Source organism: Leptinotarsa decemlineata, unplaced genomic scaffold, assembly GCF_025532065.1.
Source record: "Leptinotarsa decemlineata unplaced genomic scaffold, Ldec_3_MD MMD2_tig00026307_RagTag_RagTag, whole genome shotgun sequence".
NCBI classification, from domain to species: Eukaryota; Metazoa; Arthropoda; class Insecta; order Coleoptera; family Chrysomelidae; genus Leptinotarsa; species Leptinotarsa decemlineata.
Window position 1 is genome coordinate 7,880,081 of NW_027412681.1, and position 12,433 is coordinate 7,892,513.

Below are 12,433 nucleotides of genomic sequence, written 5' to 3' on the forward strand. Positions count from 1 at the left end.
ATACTGTAAGTGATGGCTATAATCCTGGTTGCTTCTCAGAAAATCATATGTATCCGTAAATATATACAGTGTGGCACACTTAAGATGAAGACACCCTTGTATTTCAGTCATGTTCAATAATAATAATAATTGCTCAGATGCCTTGCGGTACCCGACAAAATAGTGAGATGCATGGAACAACCGATACCACTTTGGCAAACTCGCTTTATCATAACATCTGGTCAAACAAGAATCCAAACAGGATGGGTCACTTTCAGAAGGGGTGTATTTCAGGGTGATTTCCTCAGTCCCCTTCTCTTCTGCATCTCACTATTGCCATTATCCGTTGCGCTCAGAAACACTCGAGAATATAACTGTGGCACCTCCGGTAACCGGAGGCACAAGATCACCGATTTGTTTTATATGGATGATCTTAAACTTTATGCCTCTGGAGAGAAGCATCTCCATCAGTCCTTGAGGGTGGTGGAAGAGTAAACGCATGGTATCGGTATGAAATTCGGGATAGACAAATATGCAATGGTCCAATTCAAAAGAGAACGATGCGGGGACTACGGAGAGGATGTGCAGCTCGTACATCTGGATGCTGGAGAGGCGTATACTTACCTCGGGGTGGAACAACGCCACTCACAAGAGGTAACAGCAGTGAAAAACTCTCTCCGTGGCAAGTATCAGCACAAACTTCGACAGATCTGGTCATCGGAACTGTCGGGGAAGAACAAAGTTGCTGCAACAAATATGCTTGCCGTTCCAATCCTACTCTACTCGTTTGGAGTAGTGAAGTGGACTCGGGAGGAGCTGTATCAACTCGACGTAAAGACCGGGCAGCTGCACGAGCTGCTGATGAACTCGGTATAGTTTTCGACACTGAACGTGGTGACCACAACTCTGTCACCGAGTTGGAACCTCTTCAGCAAAAAGCTCAGATAAAAGCCGCAGAGATCACCTTACTTCTGCGGAAATACAAGAATAAGCCAATGCATGGGGACTTCTTCAATAACATTGGAGTCCTTGGCTTATCAAAGCGCTTGACCTTCGCTTTTCTCAGGTCGAGTGGGCTGAAGTCGGAAACTGAGGGGTTCATTATGGCTTGCCAGGATGGTGTCTTCAACACCTCAGTCTACCGCACTCGCGTGATGGGTATAGAGGTTCCTGACACAAGGTGCAGGGCCTGCCGCGAGGCGCCCGAGACACTAATGCACTTGCTATCAGCATGTACAGCATATGCGGTCTCGGCCTATATCCATCGACATAAAGCGGCCTTAAGAGTGCTATATTACCATCTACAACACTCCTACGGTATTGACGAGACACCGGTGTTGCCCTACACTCCGGTTATCTCCTTCAAAATAAAAAAAAATTAGCTACACTCGAGAATGTCGAAATGACGTTATTTCTTTACAACTTTGCTGCCCTCCCCTTTTTTTTACGTCACTCCCAAATTGTTAGCAGGTAATTAACTCACTCTACCTTAATCTGACGCGCTCGAGAATTTCTGATGATCAATTTTTTTTTACTAATCTGATCCTTTATCACTCACAGGCGGCCTTGTATATGGGGCTCATATTTGGTAGAGGTACTTAACCGGGTACAAGGTATCTCCCTGTATATTAATCTGCCGCGCTTTAGTAAATCCCGAACTCCCCGCTTGTGCTCCCTATTACGACGTTTGTTCATGAGAACTTTTTTTTTTCTCAAAACGACCAAACAAATCAACATTTACCATTTCAATTGAAACTTTCAACTAGTTGTTGAGTTTATAAAAAAACTCCTGAAACACAATGATGAATGGAGAAGGTAGATCGATGAGTTCAAAATCATAATAAGGCGTGACATGAAAAAGTTTACATCTCTTATATAACTTACCGTTTCTGTATATTTCGTGTTAGCAACGGGTCTAAGAATACCAGCCAAGACAGTATGGCTCGAAATAACTAAGAGACTGTTGTAAAATCGCACACCCTGTATTGGTCTCAATTTTTCAAATTCCGGAGAATTTCTCACGGTTTTGAGTCTGTACCAATTCCTGGGAATAGAGAAAGCGAACAATTTCCTTTTCCAACCGTTGCCTATCGAGTTCTGGTATTCTTCTTCTGTTTTGCATCGAGCCGTTCCTTCGTAGAAAGTAGAGAATACAATGAGAAGCATGTAACATATGAAAATCACCCTGTGAATTGAAAAATAATAAAAATCAAAGTGATACACTGATGAATATTGATGCAAATGTTTTTTAAAATTATTGAAACAAGATTTTCAGCATTACGATCTTCGTTCGAGTTTGAAGGCCGTCGTGGTTTGGAACTGTATTCTAATGTTTCGCCAGCACGAGTGGCTGGCTTCTTCAGAGGTCTATTCATCCTGATGGTTCACTGATGACTCGTCATTTGTAGTTCGTAAGCTGTATTTATGATTACACAGGTAGCCCGCCTTGTTCGTTGTTCGAATGGATACAGTACAACCGAGATCAATAAGGCCAGGAAACTGAAAACATCAACAAGTCAAAATAGTGAGGAAACTCAAACGGTTGCAGGTGCGTTCCAACCATACATCCCTAAGGTTACAGATAGAATCAAAAAAATCCTAAGAAAGCATAACATAAAAACAGTGTTCAAGCCAGCCAGAAAAATACAGCAAAGCCTGAGATCTGCGAAAGACAAAAGAGATCCACTATCAGCTGCGGGGGTATACCGTATACCATGCACCTGCGGAGGAGTTTATATCGGTACCACCAAAAGATCCATGGGTACAAGGCTGAATGAACATCGGAGACACTGTAGATTAGGTCAGATAAAAAAATCGGCAGTAGCGGAAAACGCGTTCAGTGAGATCATACGATACTGTTTGAAGATGTGAAACTACTTGCACCCGATCATGGTTACCATCGTTGCGTCGGCTTGTACGCGAAGCCATAGAAATCCATAAACACACAGATAACTACTACAGAAAAGAGGAGGCGATAACGCTCAACCGGATTTGGAAGCCTATACCAAAATATGCTAAGAAGGCAGCAGTGCAAAGCAATGTGACAGGTAAAAACGGGTCATCGGTGAACCATCAGGATGAATAGACCTCTGAAAGAGGCAGCCTCTCGTGCTGGCGAGAGGATACAGTTCCAAACCACGACGGCCTTCAAACCCGAACGAAGATCGTAACAATGAATACTCAAGAAGGAATAATTACAGGAGGTTCATCAGTTTCTTGTTACTCTTGAACTATCTAAGTCATGAAGTGCGCATATGAGCAGACCCTTTGGATATATACAGCATGACTTGTGGAAATTGCATCGTATAGAACTTCTGTAGGCGCGCTTGACTTGGGGAGTAAGCTAGTGAATGCGTGACGAGATCGTTACGAAGGGTGTGATCGGCCTAATCAAGAGATGAAAAATATCCCGATATTAGAAAGAAAACAATCTATGAAGCATATGTTACAAGTTTGAAAACGCTGTGTTGTTTAGTATTTGTTTGGCAGGCATCAATAGTGAACTTTCTCGGTGAATTTGTGAAAATGAAGAATATTGGTCATCTTTATGTGGTACAATACATCTATTTGGAAGGCCTCAGCCCAACCAATATAAAATCTGAACTGGGTTCTACTCTGGGTGAGTCTACTACTTCGTTCTAAACAGTAAAATATTGTGAAGCAGAGTTGAAACGAGGCCGTACGAGGTACAAATACGAGCATCGCAATGGTCGATCAGATGAGGTGACGACTTCAGAAACGGCAAAGAAAATCCACAAAGCGGTACTATATGATTGTCAACTGAAAGTACGCGAGCTAGCAGACTCAGTAGGCATTTCAAAAAATGCGATGCATCGTATGTTATCTGAAAATTCGAACGTGTCAGAGCTGTGTCCAAGATGGGTGCCACGTTTGCTCACACTCGAGCAAAAACAGTATGATAAGTGTTTAGCGAAGTTTCACAGCATTGAAGCAGAATGCTTGCGTCGCTTCATTACCATGGATGAAACATGGGTCCATCACTTTACATTCGAGACGAAGGAACAATCAAAACAGTCAACTCAATAGGGAAAACCGATTCTAAAAAAGGCGAAGACCGTTTCATCTGCAGGCAAGGTCATGACATCGGTTTTTTGGGATGTTCCCAAACTTGAAGAAATGGCTAAGTGGTCGCTGATTTCACAACAATGAAAAAGTGATGTCGGCAGCTAATGGCTATTTTGAGTAGCAAAACAGTTATGTTGAAAAGTATTTTTTTTTTCATTTTTGTGTTTTTTTTTTCCTTGAAACGAGTACTTCTGGAAACACTCTCACTTGAAAAACATATATATATATATATATATATATATATATATATATATATATATATATGGAACCATATAATGAAGGCACACTCCTGAAGCACATCAATAACGTCCTTCCATCACTTTCACAATGGAGAAGAAAGTCCACAAGGAATTGTCGTTCTTGGACGTATTGATGAAAAGCACCGACACTAAATGGGAAACATCTGTATATCGAAAACCCACTCATATATGAGTGGGTTTTCGACACTATCTGAACCAGGAATCCAACCACCATCAATCGACTAAGAGAGGAATCATCAAGACTCTACTAGACCGGGCTTTCGGGCTCTGCAATACAAAGGAAGATTTCGAAAAGGAACTAGGCATCATCAAAAATGACCTTCAACGGAATGGTTACCCCAAAGTGATGGTGGAACAGGCTTCAGCTAGAAGACAGCAAGAGCTCCACAAGGAAGAGAAGCCGCCACAACCAGTACTTGTACTTCCCTACATCAGAGGATTGTCGGAAAGGATAAGAAGGATTGGATCCAAGTATAACATCTGAACCTGCTTCAGAGCTGGGAACCCTATCTGTAGCAGTCTCACAAAAACCAGACCACCAAACGCGGACTGCGATTCCAAGAATTGTATTCACCGGATACCCTGTGAGTGCGGAGAATCATACATCGGTGAAACTGAGAGGCCATTGAAAGTTTGCTTTGCCGAACACAAAAAGCACACACACAACGAGGAGAAACCAGCAAATCAGGAATAGCAGATCATGTTTGGACTTATCAACATAACATAAAGTGGGCTCAAGCTAAAATCATTCACAAGGAAAACCGGTTCAGGAGAAAATTCAAAGAAGCCGCATATATGTTGTCCAACAACGCATTTAGCCGAGCTAGCGTAGAGATACGTAACATATGGAAACCTCTAATCAAGCGGAACACGACCAACTCCCGCCAAACGGTCAGCTTCCGCTAAAACCCAATGAAGTGGAGAGAGGGAAGAGGAAATAGGTGACAGCAGTCGAATGACCTATAATAAGTCAGATCTCGAAGTCATAAGTCCGGTTATCACCCGAATACGATTGTGGATACTAACAATCGAAACGTCGTGAACTAACTTGGTTTGGAATCTTCAAATTTTATATTTTTAATTTTCATTTCTTGTTAGTTTTTCTAAGTTTTTTTCCAGCTCTTGTTAATAGCTCGATTTTTTTGGTTTTTTTTTGTTGTTACTTGTATGTTATTTCATTGTAATTTCAGTTGTTTGCTCAATAAAGTTGTTTTTTCAGCTAATTCAATTTTTTTTACAGATTCTTACAGGGATTTCAAATCAATTTATATCATATTAGACAATGGAAGTCCGAACTGATGAAATGCAAGTATGTAGAAAGTCATATAATTTCATATGTTCAGGAAGGATTCAATTAGTATGAACACGCCTATAACGCCTACAGTGAAACACGTATTGCGGTTTTGGGAACTGTCCTGTGGAAAATCCACAATAAAGTTTCATTTGAATAAGCAAAATAAGATTAAACACCACCCGCGTTAACGTTTTGAATTTGATCATTCTTACATCACAAAAACATAGATTTACCCACCCTACAACGATGTCCAACCAATCCATAGGATATTCAGGCACATTGGTATCGCATTTGAAATTGTCAATTTTGCCCATCAATCCATACTGTTCATATTTTTTGTCATAGCATTTTTCAATCTCCAGTTGAATTTTTGTATAATTTTTTTTACTCGGAATGATTTCAGGACAAGTTGAAGGAACACAAATCCAGTGTCGAAGATGGTCATGTCTGTAGTTGTACCTACTAGAACTGACCTCCTGAAAATACATAACAGAGTTTTCATCTATAAAAACGTCGAAAAATCCATCTCTTAGAAGAAATAAGCATTTCGATTATGGAACGAGTTATTTTTAATAAATGAACTATGAGTTAGATGCTTTTTTCAAAGAATGGACATCTGTAGGTGTATACAGTATGGACCATTGCATTTATCGATACAGAATATAAATGTCAATATCTTCAAAAGATAAGATGTGAACTGATAGAGGATTTTCAGTCAAAAACGTGTTCCAGAAACTTATCAAATCAATAATTATAAAAAATTTGAAATTGTGACATTTATGTCGATATTAGTTATGCTACGTGCAAAGCTAACTGTAATGACAAGGAAATATTTATGTAAATGTAATTTATATCTTAAATAATCTCATGAATCAATTACACAGCCTGTAACCCATTTTACATTCAATATCAACAATTTATCTACCTCTAGTAAAAAATTATAAATAATAATCAGCATTTCAATATGACTTCTCATTCATACTCTTTGGGTTTTTTGATTTGGATCCTTTTCAGAAACAGTCTTTCAAATATTATTCTTTCTGAATTCAAAATTTTTGTTTCGTCAAATTCAATTATGTGTCCTTCTTCAAGAGAATGTTGTGTGAAGTTACTCTACCTAAAAATGTTCTGGTGTTCGTATCCCAATTATTGCAAGGTATATCGTATAAGTTAACTTCATCAAAATTTGTTATATATGAAATAATCAGAAAATATCTGCATAACCTGGTTTCCAAAACCTTCAGTAATATTACCTGTATTATTTTCCATGTATCGGTACTATTGGCACCATTGGGTCGAGGTTCCATTTTATATATGAAAGAACAATATAAAGCTTCATCGTCCAGGAGCATACACTTATCGTAATTATCTTGATGGAATAATGCAGGCATGGAGGCATATTGTTTATCTATAAAACAAAATCATCTCTTCTGAGTCATGAACAATGTGGTTAGAATGAAAGGTATGGAAACACTAGGGTGACAGGCAAAGTCTTGCGAGTTTTTCTCAAGAAATGAACTTCATTAGCTTCAACTACCTCACCACTATCTCCTCTAGACCTTGTAATTCAAATCTTGACCGGTAGCGGGGGACATCAAAATACCCCCTGCCGGATGGGGTGTCACACGTAGAGGTGGGATTTCTTCAAATGTGTATATGTGTATACTTTTGCCAACAGGATTCAATACCCTGAGCCTACTAATGAAACCCTCTAAATACTGGCCAATTCTTCGTCATAGAAAGCCTCATTGCAGTGATGTGGGACCCTTTATGGACCATGAAGTAACAATAATCCGATCATGAGTCTACAGTAGAGATGGATATGATGAACTCCAACTCATGATTTTGTCAGTAAGCTAAGTGTTCTGCTAGAGCAGAATGTGACATCAGGGCCGTAGCGAAAGAAAAACCAGGAGGGTAGGAAATCCAAATGTTCCCAACAGCAAAATTTCCCATCTTTCGAAAAAATGAAAGTCGAGGGATATAATATACTACTATAATATATTAATTTTCTTACTTAGCTATCCAAAGATTGGCTGAATGCTTATGCCCGTTAGGTTATGCACAAACAAAAATAAATTTTGGTAATTATAAAAATAATAATGGGAATTATTCTACTTTGGACCAAGGTCCACCATATCCATCATGTATAGGAATATTCAATACGAATGAGAGGAAACAACACAACAACACTCGGATAATATTGTGCTTATTGTTTTTTACTATTATTTTTTCTATCGTCACGGCCCGAAATTTCCCAACTTTTCCAAGTCGAAAAGACAGCGAAAAGTTGCGAATTTTGTAAAACTATCACTTCAAAATTTGTGGACTGTTCAGGACTGTTCTCTTACTTGGGAGGAATTGAACTTTTTTTAGGTTTTCAAACAACTCAGAATTTCAAAGTATGGATCTCCAAGTTATGTATGTTGGGAATCCCCAACGTTCTCCCGGTTCTTTCCGTTTTCTTATTACCTCTCCCTTTATTTTCTCTCATTTTGTTATTTTTTAATTTTCATTCATTTTTTTACTCTTATTTTTTTCTACCTTCACGGCCCAAAATTTCCCAACTTTTTCCCAGCAGTGGGGGGAGGCTCCTTCCATGGCGACGGCCCTGTATGCCATACGGAATTTTCGAACAGCAGAATCATAATCTGCATTAGGAGAAGAAAAAATATACCCCACGAATAGGTTACCAAACACTGACATTCAAACGATGATTCATCCAAAGCAGAGCTGGAAACACCCTGAATGGACAAGTCCATTGTATAATCAGGTATAGTTGACTTACAAATGACCTCTTATGGAAAGGTTACTGCATCATTCTGATTGGAATTTGGCATTTCAAACATCCAACAACTTTGCTGAACACCAATCAACTGGAATTTATGCATTATGCCTCTATGGCTGCCGTAGATGAATTTTAGAAGATGGTCGACAGGTAGGATACCAGAGCTACACATTCCAGTCTGAATGGCTACAGATTACCTGAGAGGATCACGAGTGCATCTCTTGGCTGGCGGGTGCAACCATGGGAGAATTTTTCCCTGAAATGCGTCACAGGACCTACTCCTTAAGCCAGACATTTATGTTTCCTGCCTATCTGGCGGAAAGGGTCTAGTAAACCCACCACATTGGCCTTATTCAAATTCTCTTTCTGTTTCTTCCAGGAATGATTTTTCATGATTTTAAATGTTTCAGTATCACTTATGACGAATCTTTCTTCTCTATGATAGAGAGAAATTTGAAAATTTTCATTTGATCCCTCCAAATCATAATATAAAATCATGGTAATGAATGTTGATTTCATTTTCAAGGGGCAACAATTCCACTGCATACTTTCGGTCTTTCTGTTTCAACAATCTTCGAGGATAAAGTGTTATTCTCATTATCATCAATTGGAAGTATGGTCGAGTAGCACATCATTCCAAATAGATTTCATTTTCCTTCAAATGTTACACTTATTTGATCAGTATCTTGCAAAAATAATAGGAATTGCACTGGGAGACATTCCTCGAATTTTTTTTTTTTGAGAACAAACAAGCATACACGGTGCTTGAGCGGTGCCTGTGCGAAAGTGCGATTCACATTGGATTTGAATCGCTGGAGATTAAACTCGATTGGAGAAACGTTCCTCGGAAGTTTATTCCACATAAACGCAATTCTCCAAATGAAAGAGTTCTTGAACAGTGAAGTTCGAGGTGTACTGAGATAAACCTCAAAACGGTGAGCAGCCACAGTCCGCGTATTTTAGATAAGTACCACTCTTGAACACCTCCCGTGAAAGTATCTATAGAGAAGAGACAAATCTCCAACCTTTCTTCGATGTTCCAGACTATCAGAGTTGCAAGTGATGTTCGCGTCTCCAATCAGGCGGATGGCTCTTTTCTGGATGGAATCCAGCAGCTTCAGGATATGCTTTGTGGCGGAGCTCCATACATGAGAACAATACTCCAAAGAAGGTCTGATTTGAGCTTTATAAAGCATCAAAAGTTGCTGAGGTTTGTACAGTTTTCTGGTTCACAACAGTATTCCAAGCTGTTGTTTAAAGATGATTGACAACGTTTCAGGATAAATGTCATTAGTTCGGACTTCCATTTTCTAATGTTATATAAAATTATTTGAAATCTCTGAAAAAAACAATACAAATACCTGAAATGAAGTTACAGTGAAATAAAATATAAATGAAAAATGAAACAAAAAATAATAAAAGAAATTTAGAGATTTCAACCCAAGTTACTTCACGACTTTTTGATTGTTTGTATCTATCATCGTCTTCGGGTAATGACTGGACTAATTTCTCCGAGAAATGACTATTTATAGTTCATTCGAGTATTTTCACTTATCTCGTCTTTTCGCTTCACCTGTTTGATAGGAGATAACCGTTTGGTGGGAGTTTTTTGCTGATTATGGGTTTCCATATGTTGCGTATCTCTACGCTAGCTTGGCTGGCTCAGCTTGGGATCACTCGATGCTATGGTCTGGTGTTCGTGAGGCTGTCAGATCTGAAGCAGCCGGATCTGAAGCAGGTTCTTATATTGTGCTTGGACCCAATTTTTCCGATAATCCTCTGATGTAATAGAGTTTCAATGATTCCTCTATCATTCGATTGATGGTGGTTGGATTCGTGGTTCAGATACTGTTCCGTGTGAGTGGGTTTTCGGTATACAGATGTGTCGGTCCTCTTCACTAATACGTCTAGTAATGGCAATTCGTTGTGGACTCCATTCTCCATTGTGAAAGTGGTGGAAGGTTTCACGTTGTTGATATGTTTCAGGGGCCATTGACAGTCCGCATTGTCGAGCACAAGAAACGCACACAGCGAGGGGAAACCAGCATATCAGGAATAGCAGAGCATGTTTTGGACCCATCAACATAACATCGAGTGATCCCAAGCTGAGATCATACACAGGAAGGAACACTGGTTTAGGAGGAAATTAAAAAAACCTGCATACATGTTGTCCAACAATGTATTTAGCCAAGCTATCGTATGGAAACCCATAACCAAGGAAAAAAATGGCCAACTCTCACCAAACGGTCATGAATGACCCATAAATAGTCATCTCTGGGAGGAATTAGTCCAGTTATCACCCGAAGACGATAGTGGATACTAACAACCGAAACGTCGTGAAGTAAGTTGGCCTGGAATCTCCTGATTTTTTTTATTTTTTGTTCAATTGTTTTATTGTTTACTTGTATTTTATTTCAATGTAATTTCATTTCAGGGTATTTTTGCTTAATATAATTGTTATAATCATCTATTCTTGTCAATTTTTCATTTATATAGCTTTTTTCAGGGATTTCAAATCATTTTATATAATATTCGACAATAGAAGACCAAACTAATGACATTTATAGTTTCTCAAGCTTCTGAAGAAAAGCTTTTGCAACCTTGCTATTTATTATTCAAACAAAAATTATATTGTATCTTGTCCACTTTCGGTAAAAATGATGCAACTATTTGGTTTCAAAGTTTCAACTCTTGAGTTGTAGATAGAAAAACATTTTAATTCATCTGCATATTGATTCAGATATTTCTCATATTGATTTTTATGAAGAAATTATTCCGTTCATAGATGTTGATTGCGTTGGATATTATCACAACAAAAATTTAGTTGGGGGGTTCCTGAAAACATACATCTAGTTTGAGAAAAATTACGCCCAAGTGATTTGATTGTGGATTGAATATTATTAAATCACAACATTAAAAAATAATGTATAACATACAGAATTCTTTCAGAATTTTTCAAAAATTAATGTAGGGTAGGGCGGTCAACAGTGGATCAGTGGTACACAGTAAATCAATCTGTTATTGGTTTATCTATTATATGCAGGCGCTTGGGCGAGATGCACGTGATAGAGGTAATGTAATGCCTCTTTGACTCACTTCCCAGCTGAGCGGTTCAGTTGATAGTCGAATTTTTAACAGTTGAATTTGTGTTTTGGAGCCTCCATTTCTTATCATCAGGTATGTCAAACTTTTTGTGTAATTTCATCAGTTCTTCTATGATTGAGTTCTGGATATTTTCTTCGTTTCAAGAAATCATTAGCATTCGTTATTCAACTTGTTTTGTCAAAACAAGATTTTGAAAATCAAATGACGGGTTGGTCTACAGCGGATCAGTGCACATGGTTAACAGTGGATCACGATCCACCTAACATCAGTAAACCTAATTCACGATGAAATAGACAAAAACATCTCCTATTGGTTCATAATTCAACCAATTAAATCTATAGAGAGGCTTCTCAGACAACTTTTTTCCCCAAATAAACCTAATTCAAAACACATCCAATTGAAATCTTTTAAGAATAATGATTCATTTCACAGAAGTTTTGATTAGGTTAATGGACTTGCGATTACAGGTCTTACATTCGAACTTTATATGCCACTTTTGTCAATTTAGTTATAGAAAATGTCTCGAAGAAAAAGTTTCGAAAGAAAAATTGGCAAGCACACCCAGGCCCACATAGAAACCGCGCTTTAACTGATTGAAGGAGGTTCGAGTATCCGCCAAGCTGCGACAGAGATTGATGTTTCTTTCACGACATTACAACGTTATACTGAGAGACGAAGGGCTGCTAAACCTAATGTGCAGCTGCGTTTAACTTCAAAATTATGCTGTGAATATTGTGTTTTCCGACCAGCAAGAAGAAGTACTGAAAGCCTATTACAAGAAATTTGCGCTATTATTTTACGATCTTTCATCAAAAGATTGTCCTCAGGTGGCCTATCAAATGACCATGATTAATTTCACGAGTTCGGACTTCCATTGTCTACTATATAAAATGATTTGAAATCCCTGAAACAACTAAAAAA

General features: G+C 38.5%; 1 protein-coding gene across 1 annotated transcript in view; it reads right to left on the reverse strand.

Annotated features, from left to right (window-relative positions):
- Positions 1–12,433, reverse strand: part of LOC111513749 (nose resistant to fluoxetine protein 6) — a 34,691-nt gene that overhangs the window by 17,343 nt on the left and 4,915 nt on the right. Inside the window, exons 2-4 of the mRNA XM_023169974.2 lie at positions 6,873–7,027; positions 5,857–6,095; positions 1,864–2,164 (exon numbers count right to left, since the gene is read on the reverse strand). Of these exons, the coding sequence (XP_023025742.2) occupies positions 1,864–2,164; positions 5,857–6,095; positions 6,873–7,027 (695 nt within the window). The remainder of the gene's footprint in view (positions 1–1,863; positions 2,165–5,856; positions 6,096–6,872; positions 7,028–12,433) is intronic.